Here is a 23,930-nt window from a genome sequence, read left to right on the forward strand (position 1 = left end):
TTGAGTCAAGCTTCGAGACAGGAATATTGAATAGGAACATGTAAAAACATAGAGATAATAAAGGATATGAGAAAGGAAAAGAAATATTTCTGATTACATATTCATTTATATCATAATTTGAGCATGTACATTACTTGTAAAATACAATGCCATCGATATTCTGTGAAATATATATGCTTTTACTTTTTATATTGTGGATGATTTGGATTCAGTTGGTTGCTATGATTATCAAGATCAGCTTTTGTTGCTGACCCTTTATAGCCTGCCTGATGTCCAGGCCCAGTTGGAGTATGAGTTGGATTGCACTGGTTAGTGCGGTTGGCTTGATTTGGGTCCATCTAGAAAAGACAAAAGTAATTAAATTTCATTGAATCACATATATAAATCTTTAATTTACAGATAAAAAAATATCAAAGAAAAAAAATTACAGAAAAGAGAACAAGTAAAAATAGATTAAGTATGTTTAATTAAAATATCACAGAAAAAATATGTAAAAACTTTATACGTAGTTTTATTTTAAAGTGGACTCATTTTTTATTTAATATTTATTATTTAAGAGATATATTATAATTATCACAGATTTTTCCATGGCAAATATTGGGTAAAAAATTAATATTGAATAAAATATACTGCACTACACACAATTAAAATGAATAAAATTATAATCTGTAACTAACAGAAAAAGAGAGAGCGAAACTAAGCATATTTTAATATAAAAAAATATTTTATAGTTTTCTCTATATTAACACTTTTTATTAAATTCTTAACTATTGCATTATAATATTTCAAATTGTTAATATTCGAAATGACGCACTTTTTAAATCATAGATTTTCTAATAAATTTGTAATAAATAATAAATTATTCTTTTAGCAAACATTTCACAATAAAATATTATTTTATATACTATCATAATTTTATATATTGCTCTGCTACTATTACTTTTTTATATTAATTACTTTTAAACTTGTAAGTATAAAATTATTAATTTTTTGAAATATAGAAACAATTTATGTAGAAGTTAAAAATATATTAATGAAGCAAATGACCAACTTACTTTATAAGCAAATAACTTGCTTGCTGGATAAAGTCACAAAGTTACACAAAGACTTTAGTAAATTATAGTCGACAGTCTACTAAGGTCGTTCTATTTGCAGCAGAATTGCAGCGGGTTTCTAACGCGATATGTGTCCGTCGCGATATTTATACCCTCTTCTTGTGGGAGGTTGTAGGGGATTTCCTGGAAAAAAATTATAGTTAATGCCAAAAGGGGCTTCCCCTCAAAACGAAGCAATTAACGGAGTTGAGCGCATCTTCAAATAGGCTAATGTCAATTGTGCACGTCGCCAATTCACCAGGGAATCTTTTTATTGGTTGATCCAGTGTGAGTTGTCCAATTCATTGCAAATGCATCGCAACGTAGTCAAAGGAGCTGGACGTCTTCAAACGAAATAGTGATAATACTGGCCGACCTGTAATATCAAACTGCATATGTACTTATATAATTCATACTGTCGTTGTCCAATATACGACATCCAATAGAAAAGTTCATTTTATAGGGACAAAAATATTATATTAATTATGATCTATTTTCTAGATTGAATCTCAAACTATTTCAATATGAATTTTCTATTATGCTCAACATAGAATTGATTTACTCAAGTCTAACATGACTAAACTTGGATTAACCGAGTTAATTATTTAATTAATTAATTAACTTACAGGGCAACATAAAAATTTTCAATGATATAATTTTCATATCTAACATAAGAAAAATTTTGAGATTCTATTGTTGGTCATTCTGCAGGTTAATCAACGATTAAATTAATCGGAGCTCAATCGAAGTGGCCGTCTTTGACTACAAAAGGTAGATTGCTGTATTTTTTCGAAAAAGAAAAACATTACTGATTAATAGCTAAAAGTATAATTTACATATACATGATAGATATAGCATTCTAATCAAATTATTATTTTTAGAAGGCTATAAGTAAAATGCGTCGTTGCTGTACGCATGTTACAAGTATATCGTTTGCGAAGAGGATTGCATATCTACAGGCGTTTCTAATTTTTTGTCTGACATTTGTCTTGTAAGTTAAATATTATCAGAATTTCAAAAAGTATGTATTAAAAAAAGAATTCAATTACTCTATAAATAATTATAGAACATTTAAAAAAGAAGATAGTTAAATTTTAAAAGTATATTCTTCTATAGTTATCTTAAGGATGGAAAAACGGAAACATTATTGGAAATATCATATAAACAAAAACATTTCTTTTGATTTCATAAATTTCTACAATAGATAATACAATAGATTTTAGCTAATAGATTTAAAATAACTTTTTTTTTCAATTTTTGTGAATTAATAAATATAACTGAAAATCTTAATTAATCTTAATTAAAAGACATTACACATTAATAAATAAATAAATATATATATATATATATATATATATATATATACACTTTTATAATGCATTATAATATTTCCAATAATAAAATATATATTCTCAGACATTCTATTTCAATGATTCTATAATTTTTTATATCATATAATTTATTTTTCGAATAATGTCCTTGAATAATTATATCTTTTGATGTTTCAGAAATCAATCATCGATGAATTCCTCCTAAATTCAAAATGTAATTTGAAATAAATAATTCGAAATTCAAACATCACAGATGTACACAGACGTATACATGCGCTTAAATAACGGTTCGTACGCATCTGTCCCCCATCCATACTCGGGGTACAATAGGGGTCGTACAAGGACCCCTTCGCGCTTCTACAAGACGCGCGGCTGGGATCATCGTCGTCGAATGTGTACGTGTATTGCTCGTAGACAATGAGGAGAAATACCGGCCATGACCAACGCTCTTGTTGCTGGAATAACGATAAAGAGACGAGCCATTATGCCATTACACTACCACTACCTCTTCATTAGCTACCACTACTTCTTCATAGCAACTTCAGTATTTCCTACTATCGATAGCCTCGATCTTGGTCAATTAACGAAGAACGCGAAGCTCGTAAACGAGGCTTTTCCTTGGCAGGTCGTTCACCGTTGCAATGTATTGTGCATCTATCACGCATAACAATTCGCGATTTATGTATGTACGTCTTTTTCCAGTAGCGTAAATATCACTGTTTGTCTTCGGTAAAGTCGCAATGAAATCAAAGTAAAGGGCATTTAAACTTTCCCTCATGAAAGTTTAAATGCCCTCTTCTTTCAGAGCCTTTTAAATCTCAGAATCAATGTCCTCGACTAAAGGATCGATTTAAATTTCAGCATCAATATTTTTTACTAAATAAAAAAGTCATAAAAAATTTTAATTACTCTCCATGAAAATTTCTTTAAATTATTTAAATTCCTTTAAAGTTTAATGCGCGGATACGTCCAATTCATCAACAATGATTCATCAACTCTCACGCATGACGCATTACTACAGGCGTTTTATACGCAGATGTCCCGAATGACGCGTGCCTTCGCACTGCACCCGGGAAGAATGGTAGTACAGTCGTTTTCGAGGGGGTCGGACCCCCGTTCGATCGCGCGCGCACCAGGGTAACGATAGAGTCACGCACCTGGCCCTTAAAAACACCATTGGCGTGATTTCGTGACATCTTCTTCCACCTACAAACTAGTTGAAGAAGGACCGATCCTTTTTTTGAACCTTTTTTCGATCGTTACGCCAATGTCGGATCGTCTTCGAGGAGACAAGACTTGTCGCCTTTAACAAGTAAAATAAAAAGCGTCTTCCTGCGTTTCTTATTGTGCCTAGGCTTGATTGTCAGAAGCTATTGTCATCATGAAAGCGCGGCAAATGGGTTATTGAAAATGAATTTTAAGTAACTTATTATCTTTAAATTTACTTTGTACTTGAGAGTATCACACATTTTTTCTTTGAAAGTTGTCGAGAGATTAAATCTTTGGTTAAATTCTTATATTTATCACACAAACTTCTATTTCTCTTTTTTTTATTTTATATTTTTATATATTGATATTTATTATTAATTCCAATATTTTAAGTTAATAATCAAAATGTATGATCGAGAAATGTTTCTGCATTTTATGTATGCACACTTGCTTACTTATATATATATTTATTATTATTAATTGATTTTGTTAATTAATTGACATTCAGCTCAAATTCGATCATTTTCTTTTTTCTTTTATAATTTCTAATTATCGAATTTTTCGTTTCCGAATTGTTTAATCAACGTAAAATTAAGTTATAATACAGTCATATAAAAAAAAATAAAAAGAAATAATATAAAAAGAAATAAAAGACATTAGTTTTATTAATCAGAAAATATTAAAACTATATAAATATTTCAATCATTCTGTGATGTCATTCATAAAAAAAATTGTCTTCAGATGTAAGATCCTTTTGTATATCGGAGCATGGATTAAGCTATCTAACACAGAAAAAAAATAAGTGTCAAATCAAAACTTATATACTTAAATTAATGCGTTCATTATTTCGTATATACGCAACAATTTATAATTTTCTTAGAAGAATTTAATAATTTTAAATTCCAACAATATTATAGTCTTATGTCAATATTGTAATTGTCATCTCAAGAATATATAATTAGATATATAAGAATATTTAATTCTACTTTAAGAAAATTATAATAATTATCTTCTGATTTAAAAATGTTATTTTCTATTTAACATTATTTCCTTTCCACTCAAGAAAATTAAATTTTAAATCATAAGAATATATTTCTCTTGATTGAACTATTTAAAATAGCTTCATTCAGCAAATAATTATTTAAACAATTATATTTTTATTTAATTAACGCAATATAATCTCATTTCAAGATTTCTATGTTAAAATTAAAGATACTTGCAAGATATTTGCAAAACAAGAATGTCCTTTTTTCTATGAAGCTAAATTAAAGGTCTTACGTCGCATCCCATGAAAGAGGACGCGTGCCTCGTTACGATTTGACGGTTACGCATGGACATGCACATGATGTGTGTGTGTGCGTGAGATGAGGGGAAAGGCAGCCCCCGTGCAAGCTGCCCCCATGGAGTAGACAAAAAGGGAGGAGGAGCTCCGCTGCGTTTTCACACGACTTGGCTTTTGGGGCGGGGAGAGGCACGCGAGGAGAGACCGAGTCGCGCGCGCGACAAGGAAGTCGGAGTCGGAAGTCGAGCCCGAGAGTCAGTCAATTGTGGAGCATTAACGCGCTTAGGTCAATCGTGCCGCTAATCGTACTCGTGCACTTGTACTCGTGAAAATCTCAATCGCAGCTAATTCTAACTGAAAAAACTCCAAACAATTTCGGAGTTTTCATGATTTTCGTCTATTTAATTAAACCGAAATATACTTATCTTGATCTATTAAAACCTGAATAGAGAATTGGTCGTTCTTAACAGAACTTTTGTCAAGTTTGTAGTCGAAGATCAGGATCTACCGAAAAAGAAGAGTACGTGTCGCATGCGAGGCTCATCACTAAGCAGCAGACCTATGGGGGTTGCGACGGACACCATACGGTTCTCCAAGCAGCCACGCGACCACCAACCGTGGGAGGGTCGTTTCGCTCCGCTGAGTCGTGAAAACACCCCGTTGGAGTAACATAGCGTTGCATCCTGGGTCGCATCACTTTGAGGTCCCGCAGACGTTTATCGGACTTCCTCGTTCGTCCACGCGCCCTGCGGGTATAATAAAGTGAAGAAATTTAAAACAAGAGATTAAATATTTTGAAAAATAAAAAATTGTACTCTTTTTCTTCGTTTTTGTTTATTGCGCGAGTGTTTTGTGATTCATTGAATGAAGTGAACAGTGAAAACATGAGTGCGTTCAAGAGATATCAGAGTAAAGTGTTCTGGGAGCAAATGGCTTCGCATGATCTGGAGGACGATCGTTTTATAGAACGAAACGAACCTTTACATCGCTCTTTTAACGAACATCGTGAAAAAGAGAATGAAGAGGAAGAGGATTCTACCAATAAATCGGAAAGTGACACGATCGATGGTGCGAATATTACCGCGATACGTGTCTGCAATGATAGTGAAGAGAATCCAAAACAAGACGTGTGTCAAATTTCGTTGACAGGCGAAGAAAGTATTGTACATTGCAGGTACGTAGAATAAAAAATCTATCATAATAATTGTCATAAAAATTAACAATTTAAAAAATATCTCTCTTTAAAAATAAAGAAACATACATTTTGTTATTTTAAAAATATTAACTGTTTAAGAATACATAAAAATAAACAATCTAAAATGAGAAAAAAATTATATTGATAAAATAGAGAAATATATTAAATTGTGTCTCCTTATATTATATTTATATTAAATGAAGAATGAATATTTTAAATTTTCAATGTTGCAGGATGGCGGAAATGGATGGACAAGAGGAGCGCAAAATTGCTACTGGAAACAGATCATGTAGTCCTTTGAGCCAAGATCTCAGAAGTCAAGATTCTGGATTCTCCGATTCCGAAAGATCAGACTGCTCGGAAGCATCTGAAAAGATAACTCCACGACGGAAGTCAAAAAGAAGAATGAGGCAACGTAAAATGCAATCAATGGGGATTGCTTCGCCATGGTTAGAAGATGGATCTCCGTCGATGCCAAAGCACACGTCCACGCCAAAGCATTCCAGGACATTCGTGAAGAATCGTTTCAAGCAATCGCGGAGACAAAGGTAAGGAATATGAACCATTTATCTAATTGTGAATGAAGAAGAAATATATTAATGTCTCATTGATTAAAAATTTAAAGTAATAAATGAAAGTCCATCGCGTGAGTTCGATATTTAATTATTCCATTTCATAATTTTACACGTTGCCGAATCAGAAATATAAGAATCATCGACCCTGATTCAGCGCGTGTTTGAAATTCCATGGAAAAAGCTGCGCCATCGATATGACCATGTTAATATTTACCTTCGAAATTGTGTCACACCTTGCAATCGAAGAATTTTTATGAGAAATATGATGATAAGATTGGAGAAGTGAACCAATCGATAGGAATGCGACACGTCAATTATTATTTTCTTGTCTGCGTTTCTAAAATAATAAAATATATAAATGTATAACACACGTAGATCATTTCGTAAGCGATGACACACGCTTGAGAATCGTCTCCTCTTCTTCTCACCAATCATGATATCCGAGAGATGCGTCAGAGGCTGAGATAATCATTCGAGAGCATCAGGTGATTATCAGTCCTTGAATTATGAAGACGCTTCGGCTTATCGTTGGGCCATTGTATGCGCAGTTGTGCCCTTTCATACGGAAATATCTGATCTTTTATGGTGTAACAAGAGATGTTTTCAAACCTCGCTGTACGACTCTCGATATGGATAAATGAATGAAATACACGCGCAATCTCGGCTTCTCTCTTTCCTGCAAACAGAGTGATTATTTATCAGATCGCGTATCGCTGTCGCGATTTGATTAAAGAGCACTGGCGACCGGCTATGCTAATAACGCAATCATGTAAATCGTGCCGGAAACGCACACACAAGGTTGAACTTGCAATATCTCGAGTATAACGATATACAAGTGGGGATAATTATAAAGAAAAAAAAAGTACTTGACTTTCTAATTGAATTCATGAAATATATTTTCTATACCTCTGCGCTTATCTTTACAATTTTTTGAGATAAAAATTAATTTATAATTTCATATTCTGTATCCTGCATCTCTGTCTCCCATAAAAGATGAAGTCAACTTCTATTGCGAATTACATGTAGCGCGAAAAGCACATGACATTTTTCTAATGTTCCCCCGGGTGTTGAGCTCGCGTTACGAAATCAGGATCTGAACCTAACTACTCGATACCCTCGTGCAGACGCATTTTTCCGTTAGTCACCGTGTTCCATTCGTGCCGTACGTGACTCAACGCAACAACGTGCCGCGCGAGAAGAATACATAAATGAATGAGCGCGCGAGAGGCTGACTGGGGTAACCGGCGAGGTCGAAGTCGGCCGTGCGGCTCCTTCGACGGCGCGCGACAGCAAATCTACGAAGAATTCAGCTTTATAATACGGTGCAGGTGGACGCATTACAATACAACAACGCGAGATTAGTCATCGCGTGCAGTCGCGCTCTCGAGGAGAGCTCGGTGCGATTAGTCAGCTGTCGCATTCCACTAAATCGCCTCCGGCTATCGTTTCCGGAAAAAAAAGCGATTAGTGACAAGTATATTGCATTGTGATGCGAGAGTCTTGCGAGAGTTTTGCGAGAGCAGAATGACAGCAGCCGTGACATGATGATCGAGGCCTATGTCGAATCATTATGGCTCGTTTGAGGTAACGTAATTCTGGGGACGACGAAACAGATATCTTTTAAATAAAAAAAGAGATATCTTTTAAATAATGTTTTCAGAATAAAATGTCTATATATTTCTTTTTACAAAAACTTACGAAAAATAAATTTCCTTTTTTCCAGAGTCAACGAGGAGCAGAGCGATGCGTCAAAGGTATCCGTTTCATTGGAGGACGAATGTCTGGGCGATTTTCTATATGCGTCCGAACCGCCGGAAGATAGTATTCAGTTGTCTTCAGTAACGAGATCGCGGACGATTGGTACAGATACTGCGGCGGATGTGATCGCTGCTGGCAGGGAGGTGTTGAATTCCAGGAGTTATCGTCAATCGTCGTCCTTGAGAGTGTGGTTGACCGATCTCGCTATGGAAACTGAGAATGAATGCGGCAGTACACTGCAGAGCAAGAATTTGCCGCGAAGTCGGATGGCGTTTTCCGGCGGGATTCACGCGCGAGATCTCAAGATGTTGTCTTCCGCGGCTACTGCCGCTGCGAGCAAACTTCTAGTCACCGCGGAACGTTTCGAGCAACATTATCGAAGCATCGTCGAGTGAGTGCGGTTTCTTTAATTCTTCGTATTATATCGGAAGACGCACTGATATAAAATTAGACGCATTATAAAGAAATAAGAAATAAAATCGTTCATATCGTATTATATAAGAATAATAGAATCTTTGTATAAGTATAATTAATAATCAATTTTATATTACGTTAATAATTACCAGGAAGATAATACAGCTGGAAGGCGGCAAATTCGAAATGGAGCTGCTTCGTAGCATAGAGGAGGCCGCTTTCTCGGTCCTCTCCCAGTTAGGAGCTCCTCCACCTCGCAGGATTCAGCAGGGTAGTCTGAAGAGCATACTAGCGCAGTTGCAAAATATGAAGACGTACGTCAATGATATGATTGACACGCGTTTGGATTTCTACATCGAGGTTGGTTGTATTATATTTTTGTAGCTTATATTTATCAAAATGTAGCCGTAAATTAATTGTATATAAATAATTTTTTTATAGAAAATAGTTCGTGGTCTTGAGGAGACTCCGCGGCAAGATGACAGCGTGGCTAGAGGAGCTCTAGCGGCCCTGACGGCTTTAGGATTATCGGATCCTCGCGCGGGAAACAGCATAGCTCGATGTTCTGGTATAAAGGCTCTCCTAACGTGTCTTATAAGCACCGGTCGAGCACCTTCAAACGATTTTGTCGCTATCACATTACGCGCTCTAGCCAGCATATGCAATTCCACGACGGCGATCGAGCACTTTGCTCGAGACGGCGGTCCTGAAATTCTGACTGATCTTCTGAACCTAGAATCCTCTTCCGAGAGGGAGAAGACTGAAGCTACTGCCTTAGTGGTGCAGATCACGGCACCGTGGACCGACGCGCAGGGTTTGCCATGCCTCGAGCCTTTCGCGAATTTCTTAATTCCGGCTCTAAATCGACTAATTGAGAGTACCGATTGCGCTCAAACATTGCTGCTGGCTGCCGCGGCATTAAATCACTTGTCAAAATCGAAACTGTGTACGGGGATCATATTGCAACAGGATAGTGTGAGGAAACTCTTGCGAAGCGTGAAGAAATCCGTCGGCGATAACGTTTGGTTGATGGAGCAAGTCGCCGCGCTAATCGGCGAGTTGGCGCGCGTTCCCGAGGGTCGGTCGCATTTGGCTGGAGTGCGAGCCTCCGTGGCTCTGGTCTCTTTTCTCCGCATGAGACCACCGGGTTTGGAAGACGCATACCGAAGGCTGGAGATCACTGCGGCGGCCGCGCTGACGAGGCTTTGTGTGGAACCGGAGATTGCGAGGCAAGTTGTTGCAGTTGGTGGCGGAGATTGTCTGACAGGACAGTGCAGGGTCAATAATTTCCAAGCAGAAGAGGAGGAGACGCAACAGGTCGGAACAGGTCTCTTAAAATACACCAGGTCGTTGAGACGAGCGTGTAAGAAGGCCGCAAAGCAAATCGGGATCGCGAAGGCAAAGGATCACAGCACACTGGACTGAGGAAAAGGTCTGGAAAAAGGAACACTTATTATAACAAAAGGATTCATGCAATTGAAAATAATTGCGAGATATAACATAACATAAAAAAGAAGTCTGTACATATATTTCACACATTTTATAATCGCGATCTCTATGTAGTTATATTTTATATTATAAGAATAATATGCAGGAAGCAAGTATTTTTGTTAAATATGTACAAATATATTTTATTCTATGCAATTCGTATATCGCAAGGATAAGGACATTGTAAAAATATAGATTTTTTTTATCATTAACACACAATAAATGTGCCATAATATATGTATATACATGTACGAAATATATTAATGAAAACTGTATAAAAAAATATTAACCATATTTTATTGTCATTGATGTTATATTCTTTCATTTTGAAGCTGATTCTTATGAAAAATGTCTACAGTAGTCTCCAAGCATGGTCTTAATTCTAAATCACACGAACCGAGAACAAATTTGCCCTCTGGCGCTTTAAAATAGTCTAATCCACGTCCGATTTTTATTACCCATCCATTACTCAATCTGTGAAATAAAATAAAGGATTATTGAATAAAGGATTATTGATAAAAAAAACATAAGAGCAAAATTTTTTCAATGTAATAATTATATTGTCAGACTTACGTAATTTGTCTGTCGTGCAATGTTTCAGAAAAAGAGAAATCAAAAGAGACCTTACGAGAAGCTAAACTTTCCTTCAACTCTGCTAATCTAGCAATTTGATTAGATTCCTCTGCCTCGTAAGTAGTAAGCAAGGATATCCTTGACAATGCACAGCACTTTTGAATAGCCAGTTCGCATAATCTAACCAGGTTCTGACACTGTAGATGAAAGACTACAATTAGTACAATAAATTCTTAAATTAATCTATAGGATGTTAGGAAAAGATACAAAATTTTGCAGGCTTGCTAAATTGAATAAAATGTTTAGTCAAAAATTAATAAAAAAATTCAGACATGTAAAAAAAAATTGTATTTTTATTTTACTAAACATACATTTTTGGCACTCTATTTAAAAAATTTTTGTTTTTTTATTGGATCTTGAATAATTTCTTTTAAAGAAACTTGTAATTAAAGTTTAAATGACAGCTGTATAAATAGACAACTTATCAAATTTGCTGTTTATTTTGACAGAATTAATTTGCAAAACTATATTGATTAAACATATATTTTTAAATGTAATTCAGCAAAAGCTATGAACTTGCAAACTATCTTAAAATATTTTATAATACAAACAGGATGCAAGAAATACAGAGCATAAGCATACCTGATGAAAGGCTCGTATATACGGATCCTCAATGTTGATATGAGTGACAGTACCATCCAGGAATCTGCCAAAAACACTCGCATAGCCATGCCCTGTTGATCCATTTTCGATCTTAGTCAATTCCCTGTATATCCCAGCTGATTTCCTCGCAGTAATTAGTTTTTTCACTGTCTCAGCTCTGTCCAGATATTCTTTGGCTTTGGTTGTGAGGTACTCAGTCTTGTAGGCTTCCTTTGACTCTGCATCGTTTTATTATCGATTCTTGAACTTCTTAATGAAGGATACTAATATTAACGCTAATAGCATTTTTAACGTAAGAGATTTTGCGCGAGAGAGAAAGAAATAGAGAAACATACCCAGATAACCAGATAACAACTGTTTGTGGGATTGTCAATAATTTGTATTACCGCCAAAAATTGTTGACCATAATACAATTGTTGGCAACAACATGATTACATAATCACTTGATTATCTGGGCAAAAATATCGTATACACCACACCTTTTACAGCGTCGAGAAGTATCTGTACGCCTTCCTGATATAAAACCAACGCCATTGTGTATTGTTCCTTCGTATCCATCTCCACCGCTCGCTTCAAGACCGAGACCGCCGCGGATTCCATCATTCCTCTGTCAGGTAATCTTCTAAAAGACTTCTAAACCGTTTCCCACGACGCTTAATCTGTTGTTTATCTAATCTCTACTGATTACTATCTTTATGCGTACAATAACACGAATGAATATATATGTTGCGTGGAGCGATACCTTCTTTGTTACGATTCTCGAGGCGAGCGAATATAGGCACCTGACGATTAATGACAGCTCCGCGCGCCTTTGGCACCTTTATCTCGTTTCGCGCGCGTCTCTCCTCCTTCTCCTCGCGTACAAATTTCAAATGTATCGAGAAGTTGCCCGCGATTGCTCGGGGAATAGTACTGTCCGAACATGGCGTCGCATGATATATATGGAATGCGAGGGATTTTAACCTAGCTAGATAATCGGGAATCACGAGAGTGTAATGCTCGTCGACGAAGTGTGAAATCGTCCTGCGACCGCTCGACGCGCGAGAATACTGCTGGGGAAAGAACCTTATACGTCACCTTCGCGCAAGGTAAGGGGGAACTGCTGACTACGGAGTCTACGGCCTTGGAAAAATCCCAGCATTCGCTGTTTATCGCGTGTTTTTTAACTGACACGAAAGACTGCGTTTCGCTGACGCGATAGCACGTGACTGACGGTTATCACTAGGCGGGAATTTCCAAAGGATGTCATTTGATGGATTGTCATTAAATGCATTTCGAATAAAGTGCTCCGCTGACACAGAAATGTATTTTCCACATCTGTTTTTTGTTGTTTGGTGAATCAAAAATGTTCTCATTATTTTAAGGAATTATCAAACATCTATTGGCTTGTTATAAATTTTTAGATATGGGATTTATTTAAATTTAACAATTAAGGAGAAGTAATTTTTATATTAACTTATAAATTCATCTGTATAAATTAATATATATCAAATATATATAATTAATATCAAATATAAATGCTAAATGAATAATATTTTCTTGTATATTTTTCAAGTTACAATGAAGTCTAGCAAAAGCTCGAGTGGTTTATGGGGAGAATTACCACGGGAGATGCTCAAACAGGAAATAATAACACCAGATCTTATAGAAAATGTCTGGCGACAAGCTATGGATGATTCAAATAATACTGATTGCGACTATCGGATTGACAGGCAACCTGAATATCTACAGTGAGCGTGATATTTATACAATACTAATGTATCGAAATAATGAGTTAAACTAATGTTGAAAACTGTCAATGTTATTTCATTGTAGATTACCAATGGGAAACTTACATGTATTAAATACCATAAATTTTCATCAACAATTACGAACAATGGTATAGGATTGAAATATCTTTTGATTCAAATATTTATCAAAAGTAATAATATTGCTTAAAAATAATAATTTTCTTTTTATAGGAAGAAGGAACTATGCTTGGAAACATGACTGTTATAGAAAGAGAGTCGCAAGATTCAAAAGAGAATATACTTTTAAAAAATTTATTTCATTTTCTACCTTATCAGCCAAAAGGGTATTTTTGTTGTATTTTCAATTTAAATTATGTCACACACATATAATTATATAATCATTAATTGTATCATTTCAGAAATATACTTGAAAATTATTCCACTATACATCATTTGATGCCACAAACTGCACGGAATTTATTGAGATATGCTGTGACTGTTTTATTGGCTCACATTGGATTCGAAAACTCGTCGGACATTGCTATAGAAACACTCACCGATGTCGCAGATCACTTTCTGAGACGAATGACTTTGTTGTTAAAAGCAGCGATTGAACAGAAGGATCATGGGTTTCCTGTAAGACGAAAAAAATGTATAATTTTTAAAAATATTTATGCAATATTTACATGGTAAACTTATATTCACTAGGATGCTGTGGAGAGAGTACTGCTTGAAACAGGTATGGGAGGAGTAGCTGCGTTACATGACTATTATCAAGAATACATCATCAAGTTTGAAGAGAATATGAGGAAGCAGGTCGAAGAAACGATGGAAAAACAGAGGCAACTTACTAATATTATGTATTAGAATGCATATATTAAGTTGTAGACAATTTTCTAAACAAAGTAAATGTTGCTTACATCAAAATGACATTAATTGATATTTTTCAGGATGGTTCTAGACGAAGCAACTAGCAAGCTACAATTCGAGGAAGACGAGTTCGGAAATGTATATAGAGAAGTTCCGACTTTACAGTTGCTCGATCCCGAAAAGGGATTTCCGCCCAGTCTGGACGCCGGTTTTCAAATGCTCTACAGTCTTGAACAGGACGAGTAGGGTTTTTTTTATGGAACATACACGCTTTTCGCAGAATACAGCGATAATTCTGATACTTTTAGATTGAACAGTATGGAAGTGGAAGAAGAGGAAGTGAACGTGAGCGATTCACCGAATATGGGGCAACGATCTATGGATGGGTCCATAGATAAAAAAAGATGTTGAAGTATTGTAAGATACATACATAAAGAAGTATCATTTTATTCGTTCGTGTATGACGCGTGTATATATTTATATTTTATCACTTTAAAATAAAAGATCTCGATAAAGGAGTGCAATCGTTGATTTGTTTACATTTTAGATAAGTCGATAAAGTAAAATGCATTGGTGCGATTGATAATAAAGTAGATGGCGAGCTTAAGTTCGATAATGTAGGATAGTCTAGCGTCACAAATTTGTGCCTGCAAATAGTTGCATGCCTGTCCACCGCTATCGACGATACACTGTAATTTCCTCGTATGCTTTTTATTGCATTAATTACGCATCCTGTGTTCTCTCCTTTTTCTCGAAGAATCGCATCGTTGCTCGAGTGACCTCAGCGCCGAGCAACCAGCTTTCGCCACGCGTCCTACAATTTTATCGTGACGTACGTTGACAACATGTCAAAAATGGCAGATTCTACGCCCAGTAAGGCAGAAATCGAGGAAATTTTCAAGAGACTACGGGCCATTCCAACCAATAAGGTTTGTCTCCGATTTAAAGCGGCAGTAAATGTACGGGAAATCATGGGATTGAACGATACGATTGCAATTTCTCTCGAGGATTTCTCCTTTAATCATATGACACACACACATACACAGAAAGCGGATCATCCCGATGACATCCGAACTGTAGAACAGCTGTATTATTCATATATGAATATATATTTTGTGAAAATATGTACAATTAATACAAACATGTTTCCACATCAATGATTGGTGTTTTAATAATTTCAGAATATGTGTCAATAATTCCTTTCATTCTTTCAGACATGTTTTGATTGTAACGCGAAGAATCCAGCATGGGCCAGCGTGACGTATGGAGTCTTCTTGTGCATCGACTGTTCGGCGGTGCATCGTGGCCTGGGCGTGCATCTCACCTTTGTCAAATCTACCCAACTTGACACAAATTGGACATGGTTGCATCTCAGAAATATGCAACTGGGTGGTAATGCCAATGCTGTTAGTTTCCGCAATTTATACCCCTTTTTTGTTTAAATTATGATTTGTAATTCAATCAATATGTGTCTTGCCTAACTCTGTCTCATATATTATTAATTTTTAGAGAAAATTCTTTACACAACATAATTGTACCACAACTGATGCTCAGCAGAAATATAATTCGCGTGCGGCTATGATGTACAGGGAAACATTAAATCAAGCATCTGCTAAAGCAATGCATCGTTACGGTACAAAGGTATGAGATTATCAGACGGATTTAATATTGTATTCACAATAGAGACATTATTAGAGATCCGACATAACTATAAACATGATAATTATAGGTTTTCCTTTCTACGTCAAAAAATAAAACAATGGTGAGCTGAATAAATGTTCTTCTACAATTCATATTTTTTCTCGGGATTTTACTAACATCTGCTTATGGCATTCTAAAAATCACGTTTTTACTTCTCAGATAGATACATACATATGTAATTTTTTTTATTCAATGTCGGTGTGCAATTATTAGTATATGTAATCATTCATCAAATTGTTCAAATGTGTGTAATTTTGATGTTTGCAAAAGTGTTGTTTTCACTTTTACATCATTATAACAAATTCACCATGAAGATCGTATATACACATGTACATTTTTATGATATGATGCATTTCAATATGATAATATATTTGTTCTTTTTGCTTATATCTAATAATGTGTGTGTGTGTATATGGGTATGTTATGTATAAGGTAAATATTTGATTATATTTTGTCAGAGAAGTTTACTAATCATAAAAAAGAAAATATCATAAAAATATAATCACTATGCAAATATAAATATAAGCTTCTTATGTTAGAATCTAATTATAAATTAATAAAAACATTCAATTATCTGAATAAATTGTCAAATATTTAAGATATAACAATATTTATTTATTCAGATAAAGGAATGTAAATAAATAATTATTAGATATTAAGTAAAAGAAAGAAATAAATAGTGCCATGACACACTAGTGATGTTTGGCCAAATATTTCGGGAATATCCTATAAATATAATAATTTCTTTTACAGCTGCATTTAGATGAAAGCACAGAGATAGTGCCAGAAGAAACAAACGAGCCAGATTTCTTTAAACAACATGAAAATTTAGATTTGCACGAAAACAAAACAGTAATTTCAATAGAAGAAAAGGCATTCCTCACATCTAATACTGTGCCAAACATTGATAATGCAGAAAAAAAAGCAGAATCAGAAATTATTTCCAATTCTTTGGGACCTTCCATAAAGCCTTTCGATCCTATCTCAAATGTACAAACTGCAAGGAAACCTACTATAGGCTGCAGGACTGCACAAGCCAAACGTCCTGGTGGTGTAAGTGCATTTATGGTGAAACAATAATATAATGATAAATCGCAATTATTATCGCTTCTTTAACTTAATTATAGTTGGGAAAAAAAACTGGCAGTTTAGGAGCTCAAAGAGTGAAGACCAATTTTGATGAATTAGAAAAGAGCGTTGCAGAAGCACGTAAACAAGCACAAGAAAAAGATAAGGAAGTTACGAAAGAAGAGCAAGAGGAGCTCGCCACGCGTTTAGCACAGCGGTACGAGCAAAATTTAACTCAACAAGCCAAGAAAGTGGAAGAGAGAACGAAGCAATTAGATCCGTTAAAAGCTACACAGGCAGAACGGCTTGGAATGGGATTTAATGCACGGAGGTACGAACTTTGCGCTCCCCCTCCTGTGAAATTTATTTAACATGACTTTATCCATGTTATGCAAAAGTCCTCTCTTTCTTGTTAGTGGTGCCAGTCACTCTGCTCTTGGTGACATGAAGACAATAACACAAGAGTCCAAAATTATAGCGTCAACACCGGAAGTGGTGTCAGGGGATACGGACTTTTTTTTTGCCTTAGATGAATTTTACTCAGCTTACGCTAACAACAAATCGTCTTCGCGCAGTGATGAAGTTGTGGTAGTGGCGGAACCGGAACCGCCTAAACGACTGGTCCCCACGAGTCGTATCATAAACGCTAAGAGTGACGCGAAACCTTCGTCTACTATCGAGGGAGAAGCTCAAAAAAAGTTTGGTAGCGCCAAGGCCATTAGCTCGGAACAATATTTTCAAGATAGTACTTCCGACAATGTAGTGAGTTTATATAATATTTTATTATGTTTCAACTTATCTAACTTTCTTGTTAATTATGTTTTACTAGGATTTTGTTTGGAATATGTTTCTTTTTAATAATTCTTTAATATGCACGTACCTTTTAAATTTTTAGTGGGAACGTAAGAATAATTTACGTCGCTTCGAGGGCTCATCTAGCATTTCGTCGGCTGATTATTTCGGTACCGAAAATTCGACGTTGACTTCGCCCACACCTTCGTTGTCTATGCGTCTAGCTGCGGGAAGAGCCGGTGTCGTAGATCTTGACGATGTCCGAGAGAGTGTGCGTCAAGGTGTAAACAAAGTTGCCGGAAGACTCAGCTCGCTTGCAAATGCGGCTGTTTCTTCTATACAAGATCGTTATGGACTTTAAACGAAATTTTTTTGCGTCTCACGAAAATTGTTATAATATCTATTATCCGGACCCAGTCTTGTCCATTGTTCAGAATTGTAAATAAAAGCTTATAATTGAGCTTTTGCATAACTTATTCTGTGTATTGCGCACGTATTCTTGCGCGACACGATCATAAATCGAGCGCGATACAAGAGTTACGCAGATTCGAGGACGAAAATATAAATATAAGAAGAGTTTTATAAATATACATCCGCTCATCTTTATCAACAGAGCCAGTGTATTGTGTAATACATTGCATAACAAATATCACTATATCAAAAGTCAAGGTACACCGACGAAAGTAAAATATACTTAACAATAATTTAGGTCAAATATTATATCTTTCTCTAAAATCTAAAATAGTTATAGATCTATACTCGGTGGCAAGTCCTGGCAACGCAAAACTAATTGCGAACATGGTTTGCCATGAAGAAAGCACACAAGTATCACTGTCATATTGTCACAACCGGTGCCCATAAGAGCGTCCGGTGCCAAACAACAGTTGAGAAGCTCTTCGCAGATCTCTTCAGGACGTACCGTAACGTTGCGATATGACTCTGCGTCGCCGAGTTTCGTCTGAGCTAGCCGCGTCCTCACGAAATCGACGACCTCTTCGCTAGTCATCACGTCCCAGATACCATCGCACGCCAAAACAACGAACTCCCATTCCTCGCTTATAGGAAATTGCTGTACCTCGGGGAAGGCTGTGCACGAGAAATTTGTAATTTGTTAACATACAATATGCGCGAGCATATATTGAAAGTTGCATCGAAGCTTTTCTAGCTCACTATATCGAGCCTGTTACTATTACCAGTCACAATTTGTTCCTGTGCTGACTTATGATCGTTTCGCTTGAATATGAAATCCCCCAGCGCGCGGGACAACGCCAGATTGCCATTCACCCTCTTATACTCGACAAAACCGCCCGCTGCTTCAATTCGCTTGCGCTCGTCCTTCAATGTGGGTTTGTGATCTCGACTAAGGGGCACGGTCCTGCCACCGATACACGCCACCGCTCTGCTGTCGCCCGCATTAGCCTAGAAAGCTTTTCCAATCAGATCAGGTATTCGAATGTACGAATCGCCTTCAAAATAACGAACGACTTACGCTATACAAAATGTTATCCTTGATAAGCAATGCGATGACAGTGGTCCCAGCATGTTCATCCCTGAGGGTCACGTTATTCTGCATGGCTTTGTCCAGCTCTAAGAAACCTTGCTGCATACCTTCCACAATATTGCCAGCTTTGTACTCGCTTCTTTTAATTATATATTCATGAAGATGTTTCCCAGCATGTTGGGCCATGGTTGCACCTGTAAAAGTATACAGATATTTTCATGTAAATATCAGATTTATGGATACGTAGCGGTTGTTTAACAAAAAATTGAATTACTCTGTTGAGCAATAAACCTGTTTATTCTGTACAGAGGGAAATATTTACGTTTACGTACCTCCATGCCCATCATAGACGGCGAAGAACGCAGTGCCTGGGTCACCTGGCAAGGAGAGTATGTGCACGTGCGAATCTTCCATCTTGATACGCCATCCTTGCATGCAGGAGCTACCGACACGATAGTTACTGTCTCGGCAGCAGGCCGACTTCTTCTTCGTCACCGGCTCGCTGAGCGTCTGTCCCATCCTCTCCCCCTAATCGATATCGTTCGCGAATAACGCGCGTTTTAGTACTTTAAGATCTCATGCTGCGACAGATTTAAGTGATTTGGAATTAAACGAATCCATGTTATACGTGTGTGTTGTGATACTCCTGTTTAGACTCTTTATCGCCTTGCAGAATTTTCTGTCGAGGAGACTCGCGATGATACGTGAATTGTCATCGATTTAGGCGATCTTCATTTTGCTCCGATCTCATAACCTAACAGTTTTTCGTGCACTTAATTCCCTTCGGTTGTCAAATCTAGTCCGTTCCAACCGGCCATAGGAAAATAGCCCGCGTTACGAGCGAGCAAACGTCGACCAGAGATGATCAGCTGATCTGGATTGATGACGCGCGTCGATAACGTATTGTCAGTTGACGTCATCCATGTCAAGGATGCCACGTCTCCAATTTTCGCCCGGAGTTTCCGAATGATGGCGAAAATCTTCTGGGTCGCTCGAGTGAATTTTTTTCTCAACAGTTTTCCTTTTCTTGCCAAAAATGTTCAGGGAATTAAATAACGATGAACGTGGCAAGAAATGCAAAAACCCTATTGTTTTGTCAGAATTGTCGCTCGGCAACTGAAAACCGCGCGAAAGAGAAGAAAAATTTATATGTATACGCATTTTTAGCATAAATAATTTGTATTGTGGGTGTGCATTGTGTTAATATTGTTTTGTTTTTTTATTATATTATTTTATATTATTTTGTTTTTTTATTAATTTTCTTTTTTTTTAATTTTCAGACTGATCTTTATGGGATGCGTTCGAACGTCTTACGAGCATTCAGTTGATCAATCAGGAGAGAAATCTTTGCTCTTGATTGGTCAATAACGATAGTTTATTCCACGTAGAGAACCTCTAGGAGAGAGAATGGACAACTGATCATGTGACATGTGATCAAGCTTTTTCATGATTGGCTGGCAGAAAATGTATCAATTTTAGCTATTGCGACGCCAATGCAAAATATGATGACACACAAATAGGTTAATATATGTGTGTCATGTGTGTCCTATTTGTGTGTCATCATATTTTGCATTGGCGTCGCAATAGCTAAAATTGATACATTTTCTGCCAGCCAATCATGAAAAAGCTTGATCAGTTGTCCATTCTCTCTCCTAGAGGTTCTCTAATTCCACGTATAGGAGTATTTTTGAGCACACTCCAAGTGGCCGGAGAGCCTCAGCCTCAGATGACAGCTCCGTTTACATTTTTTGTTTATTTACGCGACTGTAACTGCGATGCGATTTCAAGGAACAGTGCGTTGAATGTTAAGAATAAATACGTGAGAATTATATAATATTAAATGAATCAATGAGAGACAGACGTAATCTTGGATTTTCTTCTATCAAAAGCATTTTTATCGACGATGATACACGAATATAACGCCTGATTTTACATACAAGTTATATATGAATTTATAAAATTAATAATAATTTAAAAGTGTACGGAATATATACCGTATTATTTAGATAATAAAAGTTCAGTTTTATGTAAAAGTAGTTTGCTACTTTAAATAAATAAATTTTCTAGGTTATGAGAGAGAAATAACTCAGGACACGTGCGCACGAGTCGATATCCTTGAGACGAATTCAACTTGTATTTCGCAAAAATTTTCCCACATTTCATCTTGTGAAATCGATGAAGAGATAGAGACATATCAGTTGAATTGGATCTTGTATTTTCAAGGAAAAAAAAATATAGAAAAAGAATTCGCATTCGCGAGCAAAGAATGGCGGGAATTATTCGTGCATCGATTTCAAGCTCGCGATTGCATTTAAAAGGTACAAACGAAAGCATCAATCGTTTCTGTATCCATCGAAATTAACGAACGATATTATTACACATATCTTTGTATGATTTTTTGAAAGGTCTCGCACGTTTATTCTCATCCAAAAGCGTGGACGAGGTCGGCGAGAGTCCGAGATTACGTGAATTTCGAAAAAAATTGCGCGAACGCACCCCCATAGGTAAGATTATCGTACGTAGTTATATGTTAGTATAAAAATTATAAAATGCTTGAATGCCCAATATTTATTTATATATTAAGAACTAAAGAGATTACACTTTAAATATAACAGAGAAACTAGAGGAGTTGGAAGAAAACAAGCACCCTTATCAGGAGAAAGAACCCTTGAAACCGTTTCCGAACAATACGAATCCGGAAACAGGAGAGATCGGAGGTCCTCGCGGACCAGAACCGACTCGTTATGGCGACTGGGAGAGAAAGGGTCGTGTGACGGACTTTTAAACCCTCTGTCATCTTAGAAAAAAATATAAATTATTTGTTAATAGTTAGAAATTACGTTAACGAATTAATTATCGATGCATCGTAAAAAAAAGATCTCTATTTTATAGAATAAAAATTGTAAATATATAAATATATAAATTTGTATTGCGAAATGTCTCTATCGCGATCGCTATCTAGTGCTAATTCGTCTAAACAAAGTTAGGATAATTTAGATATTGTTTAATTTATCAAAATATATGAAATTTGTTGAAACATGAACCACGATAATTTAACGCACAATTTTATCAAGCCTTATGTAGATTAATTAATCGTAAGATTTTATCATTTTCATTCTCGATCAGTTCTTCCGAGCCATATCGATCCTTGATCTAACGGATAATAAGAAAAGCATCACAATATACATCTAGAAAATTAATATCTAACGTATTGACTCCCTAAAAGTAGTCTATACTGTATTTGCTTCGCAAATCTTGGCGACAGTGTTTTATTAATAAAATTAAAAGTCATTTTGATGCGTTGGATATAGTCGTGCGATTATTCGTAAAACATTAATGCAATGATTCGCATAAATCGATCGAATTTACAAATAATAAAAAATTGCAGGCGATTTGTCACAAGTATGAATCAAGTTTGCTCTTTAGATTATTTTACATTTTTATAAATATAATTTTTTAAACTTTATATTTTTTCACTTATTGTTTATCAAAAAAAATTCTTTTACACAGAAATATATAAAAATTAAATATAAATGTAATTCGGTTAGATACTTTATTATTAAAAATAAAGGATTTAAGTGACGAGATCTCGGGAAATGTTCAAGAGTCGCCGCGAATTAAGCAATTTCATGAAAAACTCAAATTACAACCAATACCAAGTATATATATCTAATAATTAATAAAATAATTAGTTTTTGCAAATATATCGGTACAAATTCTTTTTATAAAACGTAAAACCTTTTTTATATAAAAATAATCATGTGTTCAGATTTGTAACATAGCTCTTTTTTGATTTAACATGTAGAAATAAAACAGCGGGAACGATTTGTCGATTTAGTATTAGTGGAAACTGATCCCAGAACTGGAGAATTAATAACAAATAGCGAGAAGAATCCTACTAAATGGGGAGATTGGCAGCACGGTGGCAGAGTCAGCGATTTTTGAAATATATAACGATATATATTCGAAGGACTGGAAAAAGGAATTCTCTTATTATATATAATATGATCAATTTATCTTTGCAATTACTTTATAAAAGATAAATCAGATTCAATTTTTTGGTAGCCAAGCAAGTAAAGCAACATAAATTGTTTCTCAATGTAAGAAAACTTAAAATTGAAAACGTATGTTCTGCGCATATAAGAAAGTAAAATAAAGAAAATTTTATCAACATGGTAATAAATAACATTACACGAAAGTATTTTTTTGCTAGATTAAATAAGTTTACAAAAATCATTGTGAATTCGTTGGCAATGGTATTCTATATTAGATACATTATTAATTTCAAATCATTTTCTCATAAAAAGTCTCTGGCACTATAATTTAATTTACTTTTCTTTAGAGAGAAGTAGGGAATAATTATGCTGATTATCGGTATGCTATGTGTACTAAAATATGATGCTTTTTCTCAAATATTAAGTATATACTTAAGAGAAACACATTTCGTACATTAAATTAATTAAATTTCTGACTGGTAATGAATTAATGAGTAATAAATGTAAGATTCAGTAAATTTTATAGTCAAAGTTAAAAGTAATTTTTATGTTTTTGTTAGTAAAATGTATTCCAATGTCAATAGCAGCGAAAATTTATTTAGCCAAGACATATAATAAGTTTAGGACTTCAATATTAAGCCGTTCGTGTGTAGAAAAAGAGAGAGCATAGTTAATCCTACAAATATAATAT

General features: G+C 35.5%; 7 protein-coding genes and 3 long non-coding RNA genes across 16 annotated transcripts; 6 read left to right on the plus strand and 4 right to left on the minus strand.

Annotated features, from left to right (window-relative positions):
- Nucleotides 1-86: 86 nt before the first annotated feature.
- On the minus strand, nucleotides 87-1,558 carry LOC112639957. Of its 2 annotated transcripts, XR_003123783.1 has the most exons (3): nucleotides 1,354-1,372; nucleotides 1,056-1,238; nucleotides 87-338 (listed from the first exon to the last, which is right to left on the minus strand). It is a non-coding gene; the product is annotated as an uncharacterized LOC112639957 (long non-coding RNA). The 2 variants fall into 2 exon arrangements; XR_003123782.1 differs by having other exon boundaries at nucleotides 1,056-1,558.
- A 238-nt stretch (nucleotides 1,559-1,796) lies between these two features.
- LOC105251441 lies at nucleotides 1,797-2,683 on the plus strand. The gene is made up of 3 exons (XR_889206.3): nucleotides 1,797-1,865; nucleotides 1,976-2,085; nucleotides 2,603-2,683. It is a non-coding gene; the product is annotated as an uncharacterized LOC105251441 (long non-coding RNA).
- Nucleotides 2,684-5,174: 2,491 nt separating this feature from the next.
- LOC105251440 (protein inscuteable homolog) lies at nucleotides 5,175-10,395 on the plus strand. Its single transcript, XM_011258272.2, has 5 exons — nucleotides 5,175-6,090; nucleotides 6,345-6,659; nucleotides 8,410-8,835; nucleotides 9,011-9,218; nucleotides 9,300-10,395. The coding sequence occupies exons 1-5, from the start codon at nucleotides 5,801-5,803 to the stop codon at nucleotides 10,281-10,283; spliced, it is 2,223 nt and encodes a 740-aa protein (XP_011256574.1). The 5' UTR covers nucleotides 5,175-5,800; the 3' UTR covers nucleotides 10,284-10,395.
- On the minus strand, nucleotides 5,592-7,516 carry LOC109609991. The gene is made up of 3 exons (XR_002192549.2): nucleotides 7,115-7,516; nucleotides 6,901-7,023; nucleotides 5,592-5,662 (listed from the first exon to the last, which is right to left on the minus strand). It is a non-coding gene; the product is annotated as an uncharacterized LOC109609991 (long non-coding RNA).
- Nucleotides 10,396-10,603: 208 nt separating the features above from the next.
- On the minus strand, nucleotides 10,604-12,757 carry LOC105251439 (MIT domain-containing protein 1). 3 transcript variants are annotated; one of them, XM_025415484.1, is made up of 5 exons: nucleotides 12,325-12,757; nucleotides 12,062-12,241; nucleotides 11,562-11,800; nucleotides 10,920-11,116; nucleotides 10,604-10,820 (listed from the first exon to the last, which is right to left on the minus strand). In XM_025415484.1, the coding sequence occupies exons 2-5, from the start codon at nucleotides 12,183-12,185 to the stop codon at nucleotides 10,658-10,660; spliced, it is 723 nt and encodes a 240-aa protein (XP_025271269.1). In that variant the 5' UTR covers nucleotides 12,186-12,241; nucleotides 12,325-12,757; the 3' UTR covers nucleotides 10,604-10,657. The 3 variants fall into 3 exon arrangements, with proteins under 3 accessions (XP_025271269.1, XP_011256573.1, XP_025271262.1); XM_025415477.1 differs by having other exon boundaries at nucleotides 10,605-10,820; nucleotides 12,062-12,252; XM_011258271.3 differs by having other exon boundaries at nucleotides 12,062-12,757.
- A 385-nt stretch (nucleotides 12,758-13,142) lies between these two features.
- LOC105251438 lies at nucleotides 13,143-14,593 on the plus strand. The gene is made up of 7 exons (XM_025407851.1): nucleotides 13,143-13,312; nucleotides 13,398-13,461; nucleotides 13,544-13,656; nucleotides 13,732-13,948; nucleotides 14,021-14,154; nucleotides 14,263-14,424; nucleotides 14,491-14,593. Exons 1-7 carry the CDS (start codon nucleotides 13,143-13,145, stop codon nucleotides 14,591-14,593), a joined length of 963 nt encoding a protein of 320 aa, XP_025263636.1.
- Nucleotides 14,594-14,802: 209 nt separating this feature from the next.
- LOC105251437 (ADP-ribosylation factor GTPase-activating protein 3) lies at nucleotides 14,803-18,219 on the plus strand. Of its 2 annotated transcripts, XM_011258265.3 has the most exons (8): nucleotides 14,803-15,111; nucleotides 15,397-15,588; nucleotides 15,692-15,823; nucleotides 15,912-15,944; nucleotides 16,637-16,936; nucleotides 17,011-17,282; nucleotides 17,368-17,713; nucleotides 17,847-18,219. In XM_011258265.3, the coding sequence occupies exons 1-8, from the start codon at nucleotides 15,028-15,030 to the stop codon at nucleotides 18,102-18,104; spliced, it is 1,617 nt and encodes a 538-aa protein (XP_011256567.1). In that variant the 5' UTR covers nucleotides 14,803-15,027; the 3' UTR covers nucleotides 18,105-18,219. The 2 variants fall into 2 exon arrangements, with proteins under 2 accessions (XP_011256567.1, XP_011256568.1); XM_011258266.3 differs by lacking the exon at nucleotides 15,912-15,944 and having other exon boundaries at nucleotides 14,804-15,111.
- A 106-nt stretch (nucleotides 18,220-18,325) lies between these two features.
- Nucleotides 18,326-20,168, minus strand: LOC105251435 (probable protein phosphatase 2C T23F11.1). Its single transcript, XM_011258264.3, has 4 exons — nucleotides 19,577-20,168; nucleotides 19,233-19,438; nucleotides 18,937-19,162; nucleotides 18,326-18,829 (listed from the first exon to the last, which is right to left on the minus strand). The coding sequence occupies exons 1-4, from the start codon at nucleotides 19,761-19,763 to the stop codon at nucleotides 18,489-18,491; spliced, it is 960 nt and encodes a 319-aa protein (XP_011256566.1). The 5' UTR covers nucleotides 19,764-20,168; the 3' UTR covers nucleotides 18,326-18,488.
- A 755-nt stretch (nucleotides 20,169-20,923) lies between these two features.
- LOC105251434 (succinate dehydrogenase assembly factor 4, mitochondrial) lies at nucleotides 20,924-22,232 on the plus strand. 3 transcript variants are annotated; one of them, XM_011258261.3, is made up of 4 exons: nucleotides 20,924-21,037; nucleotides 21,312-21,562; nucleotides 21,650-21,748; nucleotides 21,860-22,232. In XM_011258261.3, exons 2-4 carry the CDS (start codon nucleotides 21,511-21,513, stop codon nucleotides 22,027-22,029), a joined length of 321 nt encoding a protein of 106 aa, XP_011256563.1. In that variant the 5' UTR covers nucleotides 20,924-21,037; nucleotides 21,312-21,510; the 3' UTR covers nucleotides 22,030-22,232. The 3 variants fall into 3 exon arrangements, with proteins under 3 accessions (XP_011256563.1, XP_011256565.1, XP_011256564.1); XM_011258263.3 differs by having other exon boundaries at nucleotides 20,925-21,223; XM_011258262.3 differs by having other exon boundaries at nucleotides 20,925-21,063.
- A 562-nt stretch (nucleotides 22,233-22,794) lies between these two features.
- Nucleotides 22,795-23,390, plus strand: LOC112637657 (the record flags this gene model as incomplete). The annotated part of the gene is made up of 2 exons (XM_025407865.1): nucleotides 22,795-22,903; nucleotides 23,050-23,390. Coding segments are annotated over 2 exons (249 nt in total), but the record flags the coding sequence as incomplete, so codon positions are not given.
- Nucleotides 23,391-23,930: the final 540 nt, after the last annotated feature.

Source organism: Camponotus floridanus, unplaced genomic scaffold, assembly GCF_003227725.1.
Source record: "Camponotus floridanus strain SB8 unplaced genomic scaffold, Cflo_v7.5 scaffold1, whole genome shotgun sequence".
Taxonomy (NCBI): Eukaryota; Metazoa; Arthropoda; class Insecta; order Hymenoptera; family Formicidae; genus Camponotus; species Camponotus floridanus.

What these genes read in the sequence shown, in the direction of transcription:
- LOC105251440 (XM_011258272.2), top strand. Translation starts at nt 5,801, where the DNA reads ATGAGTGCGTTCAAGAGATATCAGAGTAAAGTGTTCTGGGAGCAAATG. An exon ending in GAAAGTATTGTACATTGCAG is followed by an intron (nt 6,091 to 6,344) that starts GTACGTAGAATA and finishes TCAATGTTGCAG; the next exon opens with GATGGCGGAAATGGATGGAC. An exon ending in GTTTGGATTTCTACATCGAG is followed by an intron (nt 9,219 to 9,299) that starts GTTGGTTGTATT and finishes ATTTTTTTATAG; the next exon opens with AAAATAGTTCGTGGTCTTGA.
- LOC105251439 (XM_025415484.1), bottom strand. Translation starts at nt 12,185, where the DNA reads ATGATGGAATCCGCGGCGGTCTCGGTCTTGAAGCGAGCGGTGGAGATG. An exon ending in ACTTCTCGACGCTGTAAAAG is followed by an intron (nt 11,801 to 12,061) that starts GTGTGGTGTATA and finishes AAAACGATGCAG; the next exon opens with AGTCAAAGGAAGCCTACAAG. An exon ending in TTGCACGACAGACAAATTAC is followed by an intron (nt 10,821 to 10,919) that starts GTAAGTCTGACA and finishes TTTATTTCACAG; the next exon opens with ATTGAGTAATGGATGGGTAA.
- LOC105251438 (XM_025407851.1), top strand. Translation starts at nt 13,143, where the DNA reads ATGAAGTCTAGCAAAAGCTCGAGTGGTTTATGGGGAGAATTACCACGG. An exon ending in CTACCTTATCAGCCAAAAGG is followed by an intron (nt 13,657 to 13,731) that starts GTATTTTTGTTG and finishes GTATCATTTCAG; the next exon opens with AAATATACTTGAAAATTATT. An exon ending in AGAAGGATCATGGGTTTCCT is followed by an intron (nt 13,949 to 14,020) that starts GTAAGACGAAAA and finishes TATATTCACTAG; the next exon opens with GATGCTGTGGAGAGAGTACT.
- LOC105251437 (XM_011258265.3), top strand. Translation starts at nt 15,028, where the DNA reads ATGTCAAAAATGGCAGATTCTACGCCCAGTAAGGCAGAAATCGAGGAA. An exon ending in TGGGTGGTAATGCCAATGCT is followed by an intron (nt 15,589 to 15,691) that starts GTTAGTTTCCGC and finishes ATTAATTTTTAG; the next exon opens with AGAAAATTCTTTACACAACA. An exon ending in AAGCCAAACGTCCTGGTGGT is followed by an intron (nt 16,937 to 17,010) that starts GTAAGTGCATTT and finishes ACTTAATTATAG; the next exon opens with TTGGGAAAAAAAACTGGCAG.
- LOC105251435 (XM_011258264.3), bottom strand. Translation starts at nt 19,763, where the DNA reads ATGGGACAGACGCTCAGCGAGCCGGTGACGAAGAAGAAGTCGGCCTGC. An exon ending in AGGATAACATTTTGTATAGC is followed by an intron (nt 19,163 to 19,232) that starts GTAAGTCGTTCG and finishes AAAGCTTTCTAG; the next exon opens with GCTAATGCGGGCGACAGCAG. An exon ending in ACAGGAACAAATTGTGACTG is followed by an intron (nt 18,830 to 18,936) that starts GTAATAGTAACA and finishes TCTCGTGCACAG; the next exon opens with CCTTCCCCGAGGTACAGCAA.
- LOC105251434 (XM_011258261.3), top strand. Translation starts at nt 21,511, where the DNA reads ATGGCGGGAATTATTCGTGCATCGATTTCAAGCTCGCGATTGCATTTA. An exon ending in CTCGCGATTGCATTTAAAAG is followed by an intron (nt 21,563 to 21,649) that starts GTACAAACGAAA and finishes ATTTTTTGAAAG; the next exon opens with GTCTCGCACGTTTATTCTCA. An exon ending in GCGCGAACGCACCCCCATAG is followed by an intron (nt 21,749 to 21,859) that starts GTAAGATTATCG and finishes TAAATATAACAG; the next exon opens with AGAAACTAGAGGAGTTGGAA.